The 23,259-nt window shown below is 46.6% G+C and overlaps 1 protein-coding gene and 1 pseudogene across 5 annotated transcripts in view; one reads left to right on the top strand and one right to left on the bottom strand.

Moving 5' to 3' along the window:
• The window catches only part of LOC143189037 (uncharacterized), an 80,952-nt pseudogene that overhangs the window by 31,006 nt on the left and 26,687 nt on the right, over window positions 1-23,259 (top strand).
• The window catches only part of Msi (RNA-binding protein musashi), a 213,351-nt gene continuing 197,892 nt past the window's right edge, over window positions 7,801-23,259 (bottom strand). For all 5 annotated transcript variants that reach the window (XM_076393652.1, XM_076393648.1, XM_076393651.1 and 2 more), the window contains 2 exons: window positions 10,225-10,465; window positions 7,801-8,686 (listed from right to left, as the gene is read on the bottom strand). In XM_076393652.1, coding sequence (XP_076249767.1) covers window positions 7,811-8,686; window positions 10,225-10,458 — 1,110 coding nt within the window. In that variant the 5' untranslated portion in view covers window positions 10,459-10,465 and the 3' untranslated portion in view covers window positions 7,801-7,810. The remainder of the gene's footprint in view (window positions 8,687-10,224; window positions 10,466-23,259) is intronic.

Genomic DNA, 23,259 nt, shown 5'->3' with positions numbered 1-23,259 from the left:
TAGCTAAGATGCATGCGCTACAACAATTCCGCTGGCTGTCTGAAACCGCTTAAGAAGCAACATGGGGCGACAGGAGAAGGAAAGTACTGTTAAGAAACACTGTCATGTTCGAGAGGTGCCGGGACGCGTGACGCTGATCTGGTCGATTGGAACACGCCCTTACTTTTCGGAAGCAGACTCGACAAACGCTGCACTTAGAGATACGTGGAATGTTTCGACGCGTTCCACTGCTTCTCGATTCGCTATGGGCAGGGGTGACCCCCCCACGCATTTCTGCGAGTATCGCTTATCCCGCGATCTGGCTTTCCACTCGAGGAAACCCTTTCGTCTAGGATCCTTCGTTTACATGATCAAAGTAACCGACCCTCGAGCGTGAGCAATAGAAGAGATACGATTTTTCGAGTGAGTCGATGCGCGACGCGATCCAGGCTCGAGCGAAGGGCACGCAGGGGCCGTGTGTTCCGACCAACCAGAGAGCGGCGTGAAACGAGTGCCCAGCGGGGTTAACGAGGCTAATTACGGCTTAATATTAATTAGCCAATTAGCGCGATGCGCCCGCGGTACTACGCCCCCGGCACCGACGGTTGCGCTCCCAACGTTCGCCGCCGCGAACGAATGGAGGGGTTTGAAGGGGGAGCAGGAGAACAGAAGAAAAAACTAGGACAAACAGATTTGTAGAAATAATCAAAGTACTCTAATATGTATAGATATATGTATATAAATACCGTGGATGGTCGCAATAAATACACAAACAGACTCGCTAGATCGAAGGTTAAGTGAGGTAATAATACAGAGATACATAAAAACGATACATATGAGGGGGTGAGTGATAGAGGGGTGAAATATTACACAGCACCAAAACGAAAGGAGAACAGAGACAATTACTTCTGGCGAAGTTACCGTAAACGAAACAAAAATAAGAGACAACTAAGTAGAATACAGTTAGCCAAGGTGTATACAGATATATACGGCTAAGGTGGTTGGATGTTACGTAGAGGGTGATGGAACAGCGAAGGAGGAAAGTGGGTTCTCTCTGGGTGGATAGTATACAAAATAGGTACACAATACAAGGTTAGCTACAAGTTTGAAACGAACTACTTTATTGGCAACTCATCTAGGCATCAAACTAAACTAATATCTGTCGTTTTTGTCGTTCTTCGCGTTCGCCGCCCTGCGTACTCCCACTGCGTCGTGCTCTCTCATTCTCGTTCTCGTTCTCTTTCCAATAGGATTATTATATATAATACTTGTGCATGCGTCCGTTTATCGGGGGCTTGTCGAAGGCTGATCCATCGGGGAAGGAAATAATGCTCGAAAGAAAAAGCACAGGTTTCTCTAAATGCTACCACCGTTTCATAATAAAAACGCTAGGCTCGAAAATAAATTATATCATTCGCTAGGATTTTCTACGCTTTTCTATCCCCTCATCCTACGTACTTCCATTCAAGGATACCTTCGATGCGAGAATAGATCGGAAAGAATGAAAGAATAGAACGAAAGCAATCGTAAGGTCAGAGGTGAATTAATCGCGAGCGTGTTCTTTCGAGCAGAATGTTCTTCCATGTGGCGAACCGAAGGATATGGCGTAAACCATCGCATCGATTGAAGCGTAGCTATCTTGCAGACGATTCGAGGGTAGCTTCGTCCCCCTTCGAGGGATCAGCCTCGTCCGAGGGAGAAACGAACAAGTTCGCGCGCGACGTTATCGGAAAGCGATCGCCGAGTGAATCCGCTGCACGCGCGCCCTCTCGTTGCACGGCTGCCCCGTGTTTATGGCACGACGTTAAACAAAAAAGACAATGGGTAATTTGTAATAAAAATAAAGGAAAATAAATCGACGTGGGACAGAGGGAAAGGAGAAGGGCTAGAAACGAGCAACGAGAATCTTCGGCGCGGGCGAGATCGTTTCGGGCGCAGTACGATCAGCGAAGTGGTTGTCGCTTTGATAGCGTTTGGAAAATGCTGGAAAGATTAAACTAATTGAATAAACTTTGGTAAGCTTGTAGAGTATTAAAATTGTTTCAATCTTTAGTGTTGAATAGACATTAAATATAGAGACTGGAAATATGTCAACGTTCCGAAACTTCGTTTACAGGACGTACGAAACAGATACATTTATTACGTAAGTTAAATATTAAGACTGACACAGGATGAGTTTTTAACTCAGTTAAATTTAACTAATCCTCAATTCATTTCAAATAATTTATAAATAGAAGAGATTAACTTAATCTCTAGAGAGTATTATATTTTTTATGAATTCTAAATATCTATACAATTAAAATTCTATAAATTTACCTCCACTTAAAGAAAGACTCAGTTCAGAGTCTGCAAATTCTAGCCTCAATGTTATAATATCGAGTGCTCTAAAATTTCGATTTGAATCGAAGTAATCGCTGATCGCGTCTGCGCTCACGAGTCTAAAGGCGGGTACACACTCGTGTAACACAGACTGTAAAGATAGCATACTTCACACGTACTTTCCTTAAGCTTTCTACTTTGCATGAAAAATAGAAATGCAAATTACATTTCGCAAGTGTGTACCCATTTTAACGTGAAGTCGACTGATGGCAATAACGTTGGTGAAATACGTAGTTGCGGGGGTGACGGCGAAGACGGGTAAAAATAATCGACGGTGATAATTAATAATAATAAGAATAATAATCGTAAGTAATAGTAAGTAACGGTAATACGAGGCATAGGATATCAGGTTCACACAAACAAGGGTGGCGTTGGGGAGGATTTTGGGACACGTCTTGGCGAGGGTGCGCCTTTTCTTTCATGTTTATCCCCTTTCATCCAGTCTTCTATACCTCCCTCCTCCTTTCTCGCTCGGTTGTCTATTTTCGCCGATTCGAAAGAGAAACTACAAAAGAGCATACTCCGTGGCCTTCAAGCCGAGCTATGAGAGGCTTTTCCGTCGTTCTTAGTTTCCGAGAAACCTCGTTTTGACGTGGGAGGAAATCGAAGGGAGGAGCTCGTCGAAGAAAAACGTGTGAGAGTTCTGATAGAGTTGCTGGTTTCTGAATAGAGACAGTTTCGTCTGCATTATAATTAAATCGAATAAATTCTTCTGAGAAAATTATTTTTATACTTAGACCAAATATGGCTAAACGTTGGTCTAATATGGCCTAAATATTGCATACTTATATCCAACATTATGGCTGTCACTGCTTGTAGGAATTAAACTTTGAAGCTTTTGATTTTGAAAAAATAATAAAAAAACGCTCGCTACATTTATTATATTACTATATTACTTTAAATCAACCTATCTCGATCAGAAACTGGCACCGTTTTCATCGACGATCACAGTGTTGAAGGGAAATAGGACAGACGACGGAAGGTATCGTATCCGTGGACAGTATCGCCAAAGATTGATAATTAGTGTCGGCCATGTTTTGTGCAGATACATGTATATTTTTAATATACCAACGTTACAATCGTTCTCGACCGACAGCACGAATCGGAACCGCGGAACAGCGCAAGGAGCATTACTTGGAAAACAGTCTGATCCGAGTCGAGAAAAAGTTTTCGCCAAAACTGTTCTCTGTGCTCGCCGCGACGCGGTTTTTTCGAGCATCGAACGCGAAACGGACGAGTGCCACGCGTCAACACAGCCATTGTTAACGTTTCGAAACTAAAATGAAAGAAAAAAAAAAGGAGATGTATTCCGAAAAATGTAAACGAACAAAATGAAAGAAAGGAAAAACATTCTATTTTAAAATAAAAATAAAAAAAAAAGAAAGGTCCAAATCTTCCCCCTTAATACGACGCAGTCGTGAATATGAAACGTTGGGCAAGAAGACAGAGCAGCGAGGCTATTTTTAAAATGTTTCTACGGAAAAACGACGAGGGCGGTGAAGGAACAACGGGGGGATCCGATTCTAAAAGATATTTCAACCAGCATGCTTCACCTACTGATCATTCTCAACTAGTGGGTGGTTAGCGCTCATCAAAATGTACTAGCTACGCTAAAAATTACTCTTGACATTCGCAGTTTGTGTGTCTATGCGTGGTATGTGTGTCTTTGTATGCGTGTGTGTTGCGCATAAAATACATAATCAACGGCAGGGGTGTACGAAAGGAGGGGCTTCGAAAGGGGCTGGAAAAGGGAGAAGCATTCGCGGAGAGACAGGATGGGAGTGTTCGTGTCGATGTGGGGTCGAAGGTCAGCTTGGGCAGGCGAGAAAATCGATCGGTCAGATCGAAGGTACTCATTTGCTCCACGCGACGACAGAATTCGCAGCATCCCTTCTGTTTTGTGTTTTACGTCTATCACGTTCTATCACGTGAGCCTTAGCGCCGCTTCTTGTGAAAAAGGACGCCGTCGATTGGGGGCGCCACTTACTCTCGCGCGCCACGTCCTCTGTCGTCGTGCATGCTCAAATGAACACCTATTATAGGAATTCTCCCGTGGAAAAAACTGCGATCGATCGACACTGGGTCGATCTTAGGTGTTGGAACACCCTCCGCGTCTTTCCTCCTCCCTTTCTCTGCCGCTGAAAAATGATCGCGGTGAAAGAGAGAGAGTTAAAGAACGGAGAGAAAAGGGGGGATTTGGAGAACAGGAGACGAAAAAGACAGAAAAAAAATGGGCGGGAAGCGGAAACTGGATGATGGGTCAAGGTACATCGATATATCGGGTGTCCTCGAGGTCAGCTGTAACTACGCACCCGTCTTCTATGTTTCGAAACGGCGCATCGTGTACACAGGACCGTGGAAAATAGAATTCGGTTGCGGCTAATGGTGTCTTTAGTCGAATCATCGCCTCTTGCTTGCTTCTCGCTAGATTGCGCGCGCGCGCGCGCGCGTGCTTGCTTCTCGCGGTTTCTTAAGGCGTGCTTCGTCTTCTCTTTTTTCCTTAGCTTCTCTCTGCCTCTCTATCTCTCTTCCATGCACACAATCTCGCACTCTCTCGCTTCCTCTCTTCGCCGATACACACGTCCGTTTACTCTTCGCTTTCTTTCTCTCGTTTCGCTTATCGTGCTAAGTATCTTCTTATTTAAGTCATAAATATCACTCGCGAACTTTGTCGTCGTTAACATTATACGGTACACGTTAAGTATGTATATTAAGGTGTATATCACTAAAGAATATTACTTGTCGTTCGGAAGAGTCTTCTTCCTCCACCTTCTCGCTCCTTGATCTCTGCTTGCGGGAGTGGCAAGACTCTCGCTCTACCCTCTTACGGGCGCAAATTATCGTACAATTCTTCTTCATTTTTTTTTTTGTTTTTTCGTATCTCGTCTCGCTTATCGTATCGTTAAACGCAAACGGTACAGTTTTAATATTTCAGCGAATCGCTTATTGCTCGAAATTCCTCACACGACTCGCTGCGTCGCGCTCCCTTCGCCGCTGACGGCTGTCTTTTCTACTTGCTTCCGCGCAATTCGCGGCGTCTGCCTGCGCGCATGCGCCCAGTCGCGTCGATCCTCCGCACTTCCACCGAATCTTGCTTTCGACCCGCGCATGGTTCATAAATAAGACAGCCAAAAGGCTGGATAAATAAATAAGAGTCGCCGATTAGATATTAAAATTCCATCCCTTCTCGCCTACACAATCGACCCCTTGCGCCTGCGCAACGAAGTCCACTCTCGCTTTGCCTTTGTTTGAGAGAAATTCTCCGAGTGGATTTACGCGTCAGATAAAAGGAATTCAATATAGCCCAAGGGGCCGATCGCGGATGCACGAAATACTCCCTCACGTAATGGGTTACGTGAAGCTTGGGGGCAAAAAATAGCGGAGGATCGAGCTCGCGGAGGCAGCCGCCCCGATTCTTCTCCCTCTGTGAACGCAGGACCGAGGGGAGCGCGTCGCAGCTACAGATACGTATAAATTAAGTATCGACACCGTTCTGTCACGAACGCCTTAGAAATTCTAGCTTAAACCTGGTTGAAACTTACATCTACAGTCGCTTAACCTACGGTGAGCTAATCTCGATCTTGAGTTCCTGTTGCCAGTCGCGCGGGGTCGCCTGTGCTCGCGACTACCCAACTATACACATCTAAAGAAACTCGAGCGCGTCTCTCGGAAACGTGTCTGCCGTACTCGCGCGCCGCTCTCTGCCTCTTCAACGAGTGTCCTATTCGCGCGATGGGAGAAATATTGTCTTCCGTGAACTCGGAGAAAAATATATGTATACCTATACATAACTATCCTATTTAGACACGCTCGTATTGTACGTGTACAAGTCTTTCCGCCGGTGTCTGCCCGTGCGCGTGTGACCGTGTCTGAGCCGACTGTGCGCGCGCGCCAGTCTGTTACGCGCGTGTGCATACGCGCGTGCATACATACGTGTACGAAGCCGACCTGTTGCCGTGGTCGCGAGGATGACAATCGAGCGGAAGCGCGCGACGAAAGGAAGAGGTCCGAGATATATCGCGCGTTCTTGATTGGAAGCTGGAGGAGCGTGGAGGAGTTTCGGGACGACGATCCCTCGGGGGTTTCGGAGCGTGTCGTTTTTTGGCACTTTCGCAGAGGCGTAGGAGGATCGCGCGACGAGCCGAAGAGAACTGCCTCGTTCTCTGGAGAGGAAGAAGGGAGTCTGGGGAGCTGGCGACCGTTTCTCGCGCGCTTCCGCTATTGTTGCAACCTTCCTCGTGGAGTCTGTGACGCGAAGGGTGATCGCTGAGACGCGACGACGCGCGGCAAACAAGATAACGAAACGAGCCGCGAACGCTGGTTAGGTTATTTCAGTTCGTAAGCTCGTTCACGGCACAACGTCCGGAGCTCTAATTCTCCTGCTCTTCGTCCTTTCGCTCTCTCTACCTCCCCTGTTTTATTGCTTCGTGGTCGAGATCCTTGAGAGTAGGGCGGCCGTAGCTCACGGTCGCCGATATATCGCTTAATTAATTAAGTAACTAGTTCACTTATCGTACGGTTGGGCGCGGCGGGAAGCCGGAGAGCAACGCGAGCGATGTCGCGTTTGCGTATCGTGCGTCAGGGAGAGTGCTAATCTAACTAGGAACCGAATGTGGCGGGAACGCAAGAACGCGTGGAATAATCGCGTGGGCGAAAGGAATACGAATAACGGGTTCTCTCTTGAACGAAGGATGACGAAATATCGCGACGAAACGCGCGACGCGACCAAGTACGCAACATCTCTCTCGCTCTATCTCTCGAACTCTCGTCCTCTCTCTCTCTCTCTCTCTCTCTCTCTCTCTCGCTAGTCTCTCTCACTCGCATGCTCACGCTCTCACTCTCTCACTCTCTCGCTTTCATTAATAAATTAATTGACAAACGATAATGATGAGTAGTAAACGCAAGAAGAATGACTTCGATTTCCGGCCGTGAAAGTTTTCGTCCCCCCTGCTCGAGGACACAACACCCTCTACTCTGATCCATCCGAGCTCGCTTCCGTTCCTATTAACAATCCTCCCGCTCCCTCTCTTCTCTCCATCGACACCATCCTTCCTGGATTCCCGGGGCGAGTCCCCGCTGTTCCCACCACGAGTATTCAATAAGAAAAGCAGTTGTCCCATGGAAAACACAGCCACCCATCGGTAGCTCAGGAAGACTGACTTTCGCAGCGTCGGTCCGAATGCTGTCCTCGGAACAATGGTCCACGACGAATAGTCCGAATCCACGAAGAACGGTCCAAGAGTCGTCGACTTGGCTCGCGGACGAGGAATGAACAGATGGTCGGAAAGGAGTTCTCTCGGTGGGTCACTCCGAACCTAAAGTGACGCGAGGATCATAGTCGTCGTCTGGCTAGAGCCAACCAGCGTGCAACGTTTTGCGGAAGCGTGCCGTCGTGGGTGCGTGCGCGCGCTTGGATCAGAGTTGGTTGGTCGCGTGAGGAACACGGGGCCGTTTAGACGTACATGCCCATCCCGTACATGGAACCCCAGTCGACGCCCTGGAAGCTGGACATGTCGACGTTGGTGAGCGAGTATCCCTGGTAGGGGTTGGCTGGCGCGGCCGCGGCCGCCGCGGCGGCGGCAGGCGTCGCCGCAGCCGCAGCCGCAGCTGCTGCGGCTGCTGAGGGTGGGGCCGGTGCCGGGGCTGGGGCGGCTGCAGCCGCGGCCGCGGCTACCGCCGCCGCTGGGATCGGGTACGGCGCGTATCTGTACGCGGAGAGGGCGGGATAGCTGCTGGCGAACAGCTTTCCGTATCCGGCGACAGCGTTTTGCACCTGGGCAGCCGCGGCCGCGGCTGCGGCCGCTTGGACCTGCGCCTGCGCCTGGGCGGCGACTATCTGGGAGGCCGCGGCGACCGGAAGCGGCGGCTGGGGCGCCAGTCGAACGCCCAGCGCGCCCAGCACTACCCTCTTGCCAAGGGCCAACGCGCCTGGCTGGACCGCCTCCTTCGGCTGAGCCTTCTTGCACTCGACCTTCTTGTTCTTGATCGTGTGGAAGTGGATCTCGCACACGCGGTCCACGACGTCCTCGTTCTCAAACGTGACGAACCCGAAGCCCCTGTGCCGTTTCGTCTGCTGATCCATCAGCATCACCGTCTCCTCGACCTTGCCGAACTGGTTGAAGTAGGCCTTCACCTCGTCGCTGCTCGTGTCCTGGCTAACGCCGCCGACGAAGATCTTCTTCGTGCGGTTCGCCTGTTTCGCGCGGTTCTTCGGCGTCGCGTGCTTCGGGTCGATCTTCTTGCCGTCCAACGTGTGGATTGGACACTTCAGCACCTTGTCCACGCTACCCGGCTCGGCGAACGTGATGAAGCCGAACCCGCGACTACGCTGTAACCGAACAAGCCAGAACGGCCACGATGCACAACGACCGTCTCTCTCATCTTTCCCTTTCTTTCAATACGCTTTTCGCCCGTCCGCCTTATGTAACTTCTCTTCCTATCAGAGTGTGTCTCTTGGCTTCGCGACAACCTGCCTAGTTCGATAGCTTGTTTGTTTTTTTTTTAACCCTTCATTGTATCGATCTCGTTCATCGCCGGTCGGTTAACTTGTACGATACTGAACGAAAGAGGTGGTGGATTTCTCTGGTTTAGAGAAAGTAACGACTAAAGCAGCGGACAAGTTAACTGACGGTGAATGTTGCTGCGCGGATTCCGCGGTGCACGCGGCGGCTAACAACGCGTAACGATACCTCGATCGGTATGGCATCGGTTTCTGAGTAAAACCGCGTCTCTCCCGAATCGTGTCCCTCGTTCTAGCGAACGAGTCAGCTTTTTTTTTTTTGTTCTATCGTCACGTTCGTCTGTAAAGATATCCCGTTAGTCCCGTATCTCTATCGCACTCTTTGTATTGTAAAAAGAGGTACCGGTGAACAATATCTTCTTTTATATACAAATTAACTAAATACTACCAAACTACCGTTTACATGCAAGACTGTCCAAGCCAATGTAAGACAAACATTCTAGGATTACGTGAGACAAGGACTTCGAATTAAATGATAAAGACTCAACTGTAATTACGATCGTTAATTGCATATCGCTACCGGATGATACACGATAATAAATATACGTATGCCCAGAGTCCTCCGTACGGTGATAACTCTCTCTAATCCCCCGGTGTGTGTCTTGTGTGTGTGTGAGAACGTATAGATATATATAATATGTATATATAACTTTAGAAACGAGCCTCTGCCTCTTTTCCACCTTTTACGTTTGTAAATACAAGTTTTAATTACAGTAAAGTACCAAGATACACTTCTACTTCCTTTATACTGTCTCAGCAATTAGTTACATCGATTAGTACAACTTGTTCTCTACGATCTACTGTGTGAAGTTTCGTGCAAAAGTGGAAGGAAGAAACTGGTGCATCGAATCTCCTCGAGGCGAATTGCGTTTTGATTTTGACTATTTCTCATACCGCCCGCCCTCCCCAACCCCAGACAGATTTTCGACTCGGCTGTCACGCCGATGCGAACGATTTGACCTATCGAGGAGGAAACTGACGAGAAACTCGAATGCCCCGATGGGCCCGTCGCGAGCTTGCCGCAGAGTGAAACTCCCACGCGTCCTCGACGTCTGAGCCATTGTGCTCGGCTAACAAGGAAAAGGCTCAATTGGCTCGTCATCGATTTCGATGAGCTTTTACGTGACGAATCTCCATCGAAAACAAACCGATACGTGCTTAAGCCCGTTTCTCCTAATAAACAATTATTTGCTGCTCAGATTCGCCGAGTGAAGGCTCGTCGAAGTCGCTGACGCGTCACCTGGCGTCCTGTATCAATATGCAGATCAGTGTCTGCCAGACAAGCTCGCGGAGGGCCACCTCGAAAGATGGATAAGCCGAGAGAGCTTCCATCAGGGTAGACCGACCTGTGTAACCGGATCCTTCATGATGAGAACGTCGGTGACGGTACCAAACATGCCAAAGTACTCCCTGAGCTTCTCGCTGCTGGTCTGCCAGGACAGGCCGCCGACGAAGAGTTTGCCTGGCGCTGGGTCGCCTCCGTTCGGTGTACTCCTGCCCGAACTACCAGAGTGGCTACCGTTTATAGGCACCAAGGCATTGTGGAAATCGTGTTCGATCGCACCGTTCGCTGTCTCCATACCGGCGCTGAAACATATCGAATTCGTTCTGGTTAGATTTATTGTAGAGAATGAAGCTAGTGATTGAATGAGTCTTATTAATTATTAGAGACGAAAGACAGCTGCTATTTGGGATTTTTTTATGAGAATACCCATCTTCTGGTCCAATTCTGTGTGACTGGTATCATTCAATTTTAATTTGGAACATTCTTTGAAATTTCAAACATGAAAACATTATTACATGAATTATTACTAGTTTTTGATTTGTGAATTCCAATTATATCCAATTTGAAAAAATTCCATATAGGTACTGTGCATACGAGTGCACAGCGTCTCATCGAAGGTAATAGTAAGTATTATTTCACCATATAAAATAATAAAATTCCATGAAATAATTTTTCAAATACTTGCAGTGTACCAATAACAATAAAATTTTGTATAAACATTATTGGAGATATGTAAATACCTACTATCCAACACCGAAAAATTGCAGTAAATTGGGCCATAACAGAATTGGACCTCTTTTTGTGTAGTCACGATAAAATATCGTGCTACAATATAATAGCTACACCATCACCATATCTTCTCGTTCAAAATTCGTCACAATTTAGTTCAACTGTTCTAATAATTTTCTCACTTTTTATTACACTTGCTTTAATCGAAACGAAGACTAACTACCGTTGCATAAACAGAACTGAAAAAACTCCCATTCTACCTGCAAACTCCCTGCATTGTACCGAGTCATGTGCTCACAGCGAAGTACTTAAATCTATAATTTTTAGCTCGCGATAGAATTTGAAAAATGTTTCCCTTTCGAGCAGAGAACAATCGATATTTTTGATTAGGTCACCGAGAACAGCCCTTAAGGGGTGTGCAAAGAGCTGGAGGGATCGCGGAGGATTGCTTTCGCGGGCCCATGAACAATTAAATCTTGTTACAATGGCGCGAATGGCGGAACCGGTAGCGGTGCTTTCTCGTGTCATTGCATAATTAACGACAGGTTACCGAGGCACTTTAATTACAGACGAGTAGCGGCAGTCGCGCGGAGAAACGTTTTCCCAGTCCAAACGGTTTTTCACCGCCAATTTATAGCACGACCGGAGACTTTTCGTTCCGAGGCTTTTCACGCTTATGTTTATGCCGTCGCGGCATTAAACGAGCCTCCATACAGCCTTTTGAATATTTCAAACGCGTCGAAGCGCCTCCCGAATCGAGCCCTTCCGCTGAATATTCCCGTCTAGCTTCGTGCTCGGCCTCCATTGTTACCAGCATCACTTTATTAATTGATCGCCATATCCCTGCAGATAACAGAGTTCAGTTGCTTATTTATTAGGGGTACCGGAAAGTAATGTTCGTAAATAAAGTTTACTCAGTAAAAAGGGATGCTATTTTCCAGTACCCCTAATACTATTCGCGTTTCATGAGAAGTCCCATGAAAAGCACTACAGTCAATGCATTTCAGGGGACTTTTCAGGGGACTTCTCATGGGACGAGAATAGTACATGCAGCAGCCAAACGAAATGACCAATTTGCTTGGAAGGAATATCGATTCGTATTTTCGTTTTTAGATCGTTCTGTGTCCACTAACGTTAATCTGACATCTGATTTCTCTTAAGTAATTAATTTGTATGATAGACAGTATCCTACATGTACACGCTTTTTCTCTGTTTCTCTTCCAGATAATACCATTACTGATGGTGCAAACCTGCATAATAATAGCTCTTCCGATTATATGCTGTAGCAGGCTGTTTTTCACCACGATTGATGTTCAGTAAGTTGATTTGATATATATGGATATTTTAATGAAAAGAGAATGTTAATTATGAGAAATGAGAGATCGCCTCGAAAATGAGCAGATGTGAATTAGGGAAACTTTTATAGAAGTTAAAGGTGGAAATTATATTCAATTTGTTTTTACTAAAATACGTAAATATCTATTAATTAAAATTCTTCACATCTTTAATAATACTGTATTATGAATGAAATCTTTAAAAAAATCAGATCAAAAACTACATCTTCTAGGAGAATACACACTCATTATAATTTCCACTTGTACAATTTTCTCTAAAAAGAATTTCCCACTTTACATCTTCACCTCAAGCCCTTTTGAGTATGCGACGCCTTAAAAATAGCTTCGTTTGGCGTATCGTTTCATCTCTGTCCACGAAAAAAGTTTCTCTCAACACGAGATTTCACAATCCCTCGACAAATAAGCGAAGGAAACGCGAGTGAGATTATATCGATGAAACGAGCGCGCGATTCGAGGTAACAACGCGATCCAGCGATTCGTGCGATTTCAATTATCGAGTCACGAACGTGTCTCTATGAGTTACGTTCATTGAGTAATACGAATTTTACTGCACACAGTTTTGGGAAATATCAGCGTTGGGAAATACCCTCCTTTCCACGGTTTTTCGATCTGCGGAATCCTCGATCTCTAAAAGTAAGTGATATCAAGTAATTCTATAATTGATCTTTATGTAGTCGTTCCCTTCATTATCGAGAACACAATAGCGGCTAATGTTATAGTGTTCTTCGTATTGTATAATTATATTTTTACTCAAATGTGCTTGCGTTATTCTGAACAAGTTACTGAAACAGAGATACTTGTAGATAATCAAAAACTAGATAGCTAATCTGAAGATTGTATTACCTTTCAAGGAAATTTCATTCATAATAGTACGTGGATAATTTAAATTCTTTCACGAACTTGACCCTCATTTTTCTATATGATAAAAATGGAACCCAATAATATTGAAAATCTATAGACCTTACCCTGTATGTAAAAATTGGCCATTAGCCGACGCAAACTTCTCAAATATCGTAACGAGTTGACTTCAATTGGAACTTCACCTTTTCCAATATATAAAGAAGTAATAGAAAAACACTACTAACCCAAATACATCAAAATTTCTTCAAAAGAATATCACTTTTCCTTTAGCTACTCCTGACGTAATTGTCACAAATGATTAAAATAAAATTATCTAATGGTTACACTTGCTGAAGTCTATCGGACAGATATGATTCAATCGAACATAATACGATTTCAGTTAATTATAGACACAAAGAGGCCTGACAAATTCAGAGGGTAACGAAATTCCCTTATTTCTTGTATAACTGTGTAATTTCCATATCGACTGAATGGGAAGCGACGCCGACGACTACGTCACGATATTTTATTATCTCTTCGCTGGCAGCCTTCATTACCGTAACTGCCGAATCGTTTCGCCGTTTTTGCCGGCTCGCAAAGCGCTACAAAGATGACTGTCCCAGGGGAATCGAACTCGATGTATCTGTCCATCTTCCTCATCTATCACCGTCATCGCGAGAACTACCAATCGTATTGCCTGTTATCGTTATTCCCAGCAGGCTTGATCGCGTTTGCTCTTTCCCCGACTTCGATACAACAGAAAACGATCCTTTCAGTGAGCAAACGCAGGAGCAGTGTTCGATGATATCTCGAATTCAGAAAATTACGGACACGCAGCGAGCGGAACTGACGTCGTTGACAGTAGTTTACTCTGTAAACACCGTGGAGAGGAGAAGCAAGTTCGTTTGCTTCAGTTTGCTCAGTTTGTTCGTTTGTCGACTGATTCCCAATGAGTGATAATTAATACGCGTCGAGCACGGTTGACAAAGAGATGCGGAACTCTTGTCGTGCGATTCTCGAGCATCGATCTCGCAACTGTGCCACTGACGACAGGCCATTCCGCTGTGTAACCGTTTTGTTAGAGGTAGACCGAACTGTTGCGTTCGCCGCGAGTTTCGTAAATTCCCGCGAACCTAACCTGAGGCATAATCGATTGTCGAAAGTACAAACGCTGGGCGGAGTTTGTCTCGAGGGCGTGCATGCATCAGATCGGTTAAAAATTGGTTTTTGTTAGATATGTTTGTCTGTTTGGGGCTTCTTTTTTAGTTGTAAGGCAGAACGAGCTGGTTCTCTTTATTGAATTTATTTCGGTTACGTAGAGGAAAATGTGATGTGGAGCAAGACTAGGAGGTTTTGGGTCATATACATTCGTGACACTTATTTATTAGAATCCACGAAGATACGGTGGAGGGATTGTTTAATAATGAGAATAAGAAGAGTAGAAAGTGATAATAGTATCCCGATGCTTGCATGGTATTTTAGGCTCGCTTCGCGTAACTATCGAGGTTTTGTTGTACATATATTTTCGTAATGTTAATTATTAAAGTTAGAGAATACATAGTCTCGATAGTGAATTATTACAAAAGCAAATCATAAAATTCTCGCAAAAAGCGAAACAGAAATTTCTGTTTTCCAAATTACTTGATTAGAACATTATATTAGCTAAAATTATTCAGCTAAAATTTGGGAATTCCAAAATTAATCGTTCGAGCTTAAAAATGATATGTAATCTATGTATCAAAAGCTACTTTCTCCAATTTTTGACTTGTGATACTCTCTTACAGGGAGATGTGAATTCTAGATATGACTGATATCTCCAATTAAATCTTATTCGAACATAATTCCAATTCTCAGTTAAAGAAAGCTACAATGTATTCTGTATGTAATTCGTTAGTATGTACTTGGAATTCAATCTTGCACTCCTTAGAACCCCCATAATCCAATCTTCTCAACACAAAACCCCCAGTCCTCAACCTCAAAACTACAACAAATGTACCTCGAATAAAACAAAAACCAAGATCTAGCAAAGAAAGTAAACTGCCCGACATTTTTCTAAAAATCCTCTACACAATTACAAAACTTAAAGCATTACAATTTCGGAGTACGAAAGAACCCTTATTAAAAAAAATCGACACCATTCAGACATCGGTCAAGTGATCCATGGTCATTACCAAAGGCCACTTCGCCTCGATCGAAGAACCAAGAAGAGTGTACACGGAAGAATGGATCGGGTCCAGTGGCCGTAGCAAATTCCAAAGATGTACGCTGTTGGCTTTCCCCCCAGGATCCAGGGGAAACGGCGAACCCTCATAGAGAGAGAAAGAGCAAGGTGGAGAGGAGTGCAGAAGAGCTGCACGTTACTCTGGTTCGGTTCTATCGCCGCGAGGAACGTGGACAGAGCGCGCGAGGGGGATGCTCGGGGTGCAGAGGTCGAGGAAACGCGAACCAGCCGGGAGTGGATGGTCCCGAGGGTAAGGGACCAGGGGGGGCGTACCAGGAGGGATGTTTGTGTGCGCGCGTACATGCATTTCCGAGAGAAAGGGAGACGCGAGACGACCAGGGAGAACCGAAAAGGGGGGCGAAGGCTTTGTAACGCTTTATGGTGCGCGAGGGAGGACGGAGACAAAGGGGGGGAAAAGAGAAGCAAGAACAGTCTAGCGAAGAGACTGATTCGAGATGATCGTTCCTCGCGCGTTCCGATGGAATCGACGAGCGAAAAAGATGCCCCTTATCAAACGGGACCATCTTCGATCATCCGAGGTTCCATTCTCCCAGCCACATTCGGTCCACGCTCACCCCTGAGTTTCCATTCCCATGGTGACCCAGAGCCACTGGAAGCTCGCGAGCTGAGCTCCAGCGGACATTGATCGAGGCTCGTCTATGTGGGAAATTGTTGCAACGTTTCACCGGCACTGCAGCTGGCAATACGTCGATGGGTCTTCAGACTCCGACGAGGTTGCAGCGCCAGCGAAATAGGCAGGGAACCATCGATATCGCTCGCGAGGGCATCATTCACATCCCTATAGGCGAACGCGCCAGGGAGAGAACGATGGAGAAAGGAGGGTAGAGAGAATGGTGGGAAGAGAGAGACAGAGGGAAAAAGGGAGTAGTAGAGAGAGAGAGAGAGAGAGAGAGAGAGAGAGAGAGAGAGAGAGAGAGAGAAAGAGAGAGACGAAGGAACGAAACGGGGCGAGCCGGTTGAGGGAGTCGGCCAGTGGGGGCGCAGCAAGAGCGGGGGTGGAGGGTGAGAGAACGCGCAGCTGGTGGATCAATACGCCCCTCCGTTCTTCCCTCTCCGAGTTGTCGCGCTCCCTTTTGCAACGTTCCGCCCCTGCGGAACGTCTATCGGGAGATGCGACGTTCTTTTTCCCTTTCGCCGCCTAATTTCCACGTAAGTTCGTCTCTCTCGCTGCCATTCCGCATTAGCCGGCTTTTTCTTCCGCGTTCGCCGCCCGCTACGGCCATTTCTTTCCCATTACGTCTCAATCCCGCGCGCTATCCCGTCCAAGAAATCCCTCTTTCGGAATTCCACCAGACCCGTTTTTCCATTCGCGGAAAATTGATCTGCGAGTAACGCTTACTTTGCAGTGTCACGTCGAGTCCCCCTCACCCCCCAGCTCGATGGTTCTTCGTTTCGTCTCGCGCGGAAACCCCCTTCTTGTCCAGGAAGTGCCATCTAATTGTACATCTGGCGAAGAAGCAGCTCGCGGTCTGGCGCTAGAGCGTACACTGGTCGGAGCGACACGAATGCTCGGATGAAACCTATACGAGTGTGGTCCTGTATACCTTTTCTCATGACGAATTCGCGATTCATGTATGGAGAAGTGTAATTATGCAGTAATCACTCACTGTAAGAAAATTCTTTTTTTTTTTAATATTCTATTATCTATTGCTTTACTTCGACTCGATTCTGCCTTTGATAAAAGAAAAATGATGTAATAGATGCCTTTGCTTTTCTGTAGCGTCCTCTGAATATCTTCTTGCCTAGCTTCGAATCTACAATGTTCGATATAAATTCATCGTCGTTCCGAGAAATTTAACGCGTATCCAATAATTAGGCCAATCGTCTGAATTTATCTCTCACGCGTTCAGCTAACCTATCCCATTCTATTTTCGGGAAGACTCGGGATAAACAATCGAGCTATAATAATTGATCAATTAGACAGTTACATGGTTATCGTGTAAAACCGTTCTATATACGTGCTTCTATTCACCATTAATAAGCGATATAAACTGGGTATTATATCATGCTTACAAATCATTATAAAATAGATGTTTATATCATGCTCCGTCCTCAACAGCATTAACTGTATTCAGTTACACAATGATATTTTCATAATGGATACGTCAGCTGTAACGTTCAGATCCTATCCGTAACGCCTGAGCATAAAAATATTTCCGAGTCCGTCACGTTCTCCTTCCACGACGATCGCCATTGTACAATTAATAGGAATTATGTATTCGAGGATATCGACTGGTAACCGTGACCTTCTCTCGAACGGACAAGCTACCCTTTCCCGATCCTTTAATAACCCCTCTAATTTACCTCTCTAGCGGAGTGCCTATAATCGTCGTTCGAAAAACCCTCGGATGACCGAGACACGCACTCGAAACGGAGCAACGACCGAATCGATCTGAAAGTTGCGAGGGAGAGGATCGAAGGGGCATCGCTAACCATGACCCCGATCGCCTAGGGTGCGCAGCGGAACGAGGAGGCGAGGATAACGGGCCAAGCGAGTGGACGAAGGGAAAGCTGGACGCAAGAAGGGTCCGAGTATTTTCAGTATCGGTAGACAGGCTGTGCCAGTGGCAGCGCAGCCCCCGCTGGCCCTCAGCAACGTCGAGGGTTACTTTCCTCCCTTTCTCTGCCGCCCTTCTTCAGCCTGGCCGCGCTTTTCCGCGTCTCTCTCCGTCCCGCTGGCTTCACCCTGCTCCCTCGCTCGCTCGCACGCGGAATATGCGCGGCCAGACACGCGCACCAGCCGTCCGGCAACCCTTCCACCCTCGGAGGCTCGTGTCGTGGGGTTCCGCCGATCGAGGAGAGGGTGCACTCGCGGCCTGGTGGGACTCCAGCCTGGAGGAGAAACTCTATTGGGTGGGGGGAGGGACAGGGTGCGGAAGCGGCGTCGACAGCGAGCGACGCAGTGCCGTCGGGACGCTCGACCGTGCGATACCGCTTTCGCAAGAGTGATTTGGGCGCCGCCAACGACGAAACACCACGACCGAACACCACCACCCTTCGCTCTCTCGGTTCCTGCCCGACCATCCCGAGATACCGAGGGAGGCCTCGACAGGCCTCCTCGGGCCTCGCGAGTCGCGAAAACTGCGCGAACATTTCGCCTGAGATCGCCGGAGTCCTCCCAGCTGAGGGGAGACCCTCCAAGGGCGTCGTGGTCAACGAGACCCTGCCACGAAACGACAGATTCGCGGGGGAGGCTTGTTTGCAGGAGGTTCGACCGCGCTGCGAACAGACTGCTCGCTACTTCACCACCATCCAACGATCCACTTGCCGGGGATATTGTCCTGTCACAGCAGTACGCCTATAAAGAGTTACTGGTGTGATGGGACATTGTCCTCGACTCGTGGCCCACCGACGATTGGAGCTCTCAGTGTTTGGCCTATGGATTCTTTAGTGGAAGAGACGATGGGACAGTGTTTTCACGGTCTGCCTGTGTTTCTCGTGACGCGAGTAGAGTATCGAAGTTCGCGAAAGAGTACACGATGGGTTTCTGTTGTTTGTCACAGTCTCGCTTCGCTTGTCTCGGAGAAGATGGCCACGAGGTGAAGGCCCCTGTCAAGTCTCTTAATTCTTGCCAACGTGGATGTCACGAGCATTTCCGGTCGATAAAGGAGAGGCTTGAAGGTGCGGCTTCTTGGTTCCCGGTGATCGGGAGAGTGGACCAAACGTTATGCGATTCTCTAAGAGTCTTCGACGAATAATACTTTCCCTTTGGTATTTCCTGGAGGTTCGAGGGACTCCTTTTATCGAATTCCGAAAATCGCCGGCGATAGTGGATCGCGGAATGGATTCTATACGAAATCCTATTGTGCTGGATTCACAAGATGGCCGTAGCGTCCGACACCATACTCCCCGTGTTTCAGTCCGATAAAATCCGCTTCGACGAGGTTCCTCGAAGCTGCTCTACCCGACGATTCAACTCGTTTAAATGCTCCTTTGTTCAACGAATCCTGCACGGACCTGGCCAATCTATCTAGCGAGACAGGAAACAATTTTCATGGAAGCTTGTCGATTTCCACGCTTTGTTCGCCAATTTCGTAAGAGGATTATCTAAGGACTCGTGGCGATCGAACAGTGATGAAATAGTCGTGGCCTAGTTCTGGGGGAGTAGCCCCATGGTTCCTTCCGTCATTTCAACCCCAAAATATCTGCAGTCGACCAGTGAATAATGAATCAGCCTTGTTTCCGTGGGCGACTAGGCGTACCGAATTAGAGCGGCGCCACGACGGGGTAGTGGAGAACTCGAACGGGGTCGATGAAAAGGTTAACGCCGGGTTTAGGTCGATCGTAAGCCTTCTCTCTTTCCCTCTCTGGTCGCCCCTCTCTCTGTCTCTTTCTCTCTCTCTCTCTCTCTCTCTCTTCGGTCGACTCCCCTCTAGGCTGCTTGGTTTCCCCAGTTTCGATCAGAGTTTCTACTAGCCACGACGTTCGATCGGCGTCTGAATGACATACACGGACACGCTCGTAACTCTCGTTCACAACCCTCGCCTAAACATTCGCAGCCACCATATTCTCCCGAATACACGCCCAATGCCGCCTCGAAGGTTCGAAATTCATCAGGCACTGTAAACAACGAGCTCTGGCACAGGCTTCTGGTGAACCCGATGGAAAAACAGCCTCGTCTAAATCATATCTGACGACTGTTCCTAACTTGGACTACGTCTAATCATTCCCCTCGATTAAATAAGTCCATCGTATTAAGAGTTACGCTACGAATACAGTGCCGACCGAGTATTAAAATAGGGTTAGGGGAGGCTGGGCTAAGGAGCGGGAATCTTCCTCTGAGACACAAATACGCCTCCAACCTGTAATCAATGGCACGCGACGGTTACATCATTCCACCGTTTCCTTTCGCACAGTGGAAGGGACACGATGCACCCTAACGAATAATCCCTCTCTGACATTCAACTCTGATTCAGGGCACCACCTATGTCTGACTTACGATGACGATCTTTGTCCGCGCGTGTGTTTCAATGAACCTCCCTAAGATCACCTGCCAGAGGTCATACGAAACTGGTTCAACGACAGCTTCAGATCAGCGAATCTTAACGAATCTTCCTGCATTGGGAGCCTGAGAAAATCGAAGTTTCCAGGGAAATAAGAGGCGAAATTGTTAGAACAAGAGCCAGGCATCGCAGTGAGAATTGATTAGTCGTTGGATTAACGGGCGCGGCACGTCTGCGATTCGAAAGAGAGAAGCTTGGAGGTCGTCGTCGGTCGGAGTCGGAGTTCACGGGTGGTAGTGGTGGTGGTGCCGGTATTGGTGGTCGTGCTTCACCCTCGTAGGTGCACGTGGAGGTGGCGGAACGGTGGTGGTTGCTAGTGTGCTGGTGACGGTGATGGTGATGGTGGTGGTGCTGGGTGGACGGGGGTGGCTTGTCATCTAACCTTCCTGTCGGTTAGTAGAGGGCACGGCCACCAGGCGGCGACTCGTCTGTCAGCGAAGAGGGGAGCTAACGAGAGGGGGGAGTGGAGGAGAGAGAGCACGAGAAAAGAGGAGGAAGGGTTGAAAGGAGAGCCAGGAGCACCGTAACGCCGACGACTAGTCGCGTCGAGGGCTGTGCACACCTACGGTGCATCCTCGACGAAATAAACGTCCAGCGAGTCGAGGAAGAAAGCGAACAGCTGTGAAAAACGAGAAGGTCGGACGTTTGAATGACGCGGAGAAGATAAGAGAGACAGAGAGAAAATACTCCGCCATGTTCATCCCCGTGAGAGACACCTTAGACAAGAGAACCCCATAGATGTGTAGAGGCTAGAGTACCACACTGTGTCACGCGCAGATGTTGTGTAGACACTGTCATAGATTAGATAGAGTCCGTTTTCTTAGACATCTATATTATATGTATATCTCATGTATCTGTATATCGGAAATTAGTTCTAGCTTTAATCGAGGAGCGATCCCCCATACTCGCTCGACGATACTGTCTGTATACTTCGCTTGATCTTATGTATCTGTATGTATATTTCAATCTTAATACTATGTGTTTTGTATGTGTCGAAGTCAATAGACGCCGTATCTTTTCATTATAGTGTCGTTCCCCGTGGAAACTACCGAATAACGATCTCCTTTGACGCGAAGCAGAGCGTTCTCTCTTTCGGCAATTGATGGCGAACAGTTTGCATGCATTGCACGTTGCAGTAGCCTATGCAGTTAGGCTGTGCATACACGTAACCGTAATCATATATGTTAAGCACTGCCCGTTGCGTATCATAGAAATGCACACATAGACTATGTATTTTACGATTCTCATAGATTCAACATCGACAGCGATAGTTTCTTACGAAAAACCTCGGGTCTCGGACAGTTTCGAGAATCATGTAAAAAGACAGTTCGAACAGTCGCCAGAGATTTTAATAAATCGAAGTAACATCGAATCACGAATCGTCTACCTCGATATGCCTTCCTTGATCCAGAAACGAAGTCTATTATCAACATAAATCAACAAAAGAGTATAGTATTTTCGCTCAACAGTATTCCCCCTTTTCTTCGAATTGAAAACTGAACTAAATATTCCCAGCACAGAAACTCAATTTAAAGAGTGCCTCTATATCGGTAACGAGTCGCGAGTTCATAACGAGCAGGACTGTACGTACATATTTCAAGTCAGTTCAGAAACGAGTGCCTCGACGTTTTCAAAGAAACGAAGGATAATTCTCAGGAAGGGGTGCCGCGGTGATTCGTTTATAAGTAACGCGCGTAAATGTCCATTAAGATAATTGCATCGTGCGCCGATCGAAGGGGTTAAACGTCAAGTGTCACGGGGCAACCCTCTTGCTGGCGTATCGCGCGCGGGTTTTTTTTTTCTCTCTGACGATTCTTTTCATCAAGGAGGACGGCCGAGGAGTCGACAATTTATTTTAATTTCGAGCGATATTAGTTTTAATTAAGACGCGCAATTAACGCGGAACACGTCGTTGTCCTCGGCCAAGAGACCGGATGAAAATAACTTTCCTTCAAAGACTTTATGGCGAGTTCGCGGGGGACGTGCGAGCTGGTTAGGGCCTAACCCTTGTTAGCGTGCGCGTGCGCTCGCGTATCGGTCAGGTGTTCGGGTACACAACAGATGGATATTACGTGAGCGTCGAAAACGTGTCACCGCAGATTAAATAATCTGCCAGTAATCGCCCCCTAATCGCCTTGATGTTAATCCTGTCACGGCTTGCCCGATGATTTCATGTGTAACAGTTTTTGATAATGAACTTTTAATATGCATCATGTGTGGAGAATAAGATACAAGGAGAGTTGCCAAATTTGTATTGCTTATAGTAGGTGAGCTTTCTAATCGTCACTGACTTGTAGGCAAATTAGTATGAAAAATTATTAGCTTCAAGTTTAGCATGTTGACTGTCATACTGTGATTGGCAGACTATTTTTCATTAAGTTTAGTACACTTGTTTAACTTTACGAATCTAAGCTGATGAGAATATACCTAAGAATCTGTTTTATTTTACGTTTAGTGTTCATTAGAAAAAGAATTTTGTGACAATTTCTTGACACTAAATTTTGATTATATTCAGTGATACATGGCAACTCTCCTTTATTTGTAAAGACTTCTTTGTGTTTTATTCCAAATTTAACAAGTTTCTAGAAGCACTGAAAATTCGAATCTTGAAAGGATTAACAAACTGCTGTGCGTTTTGAGTGGAAAATCGCTAGGGTTGTATACTTGTACGTACGTTCACGTTGCCTATTACCATACAAAAATAAAAGTATAAAATAATAGGCTTCTATTCTTTTTACACCATAGACGTATATTTTTGTAACTGAATGGTCGTCCCAAAACGTATATCAACCTGTGACTGTAGAGTAAAACAAGTCATATGTTTTCATATATGTTTAAGCTATTGGCAACTGTGTTATATTTGAGCTATGGCAGGACAAGAAGTAGAAAAGTAGAAGAAGAGAAGGAGAATAAGAGGGTATTGATAG

This window comes from Calliopsis andreniformis, chromosome 3 (assembly GCF_051401765.1).
Source record: "Calliopsis andreniformis isolate RMS-2024a chromosome 3, iyCalAndr_principal, whole genome shotgun sequence".
Lineage (NCBI taxonomy): Eukaryota > Metazoa > Arthropoda > Insecta > Hymenoptera > Andrenidae > Calliopsis > Calliopsis andreniformis.
The sequence above is the reverse complement of the archived record's forward strand: the minus strand, read 5'-3'. Positions and strand labels throughout refer to the sequence as shown.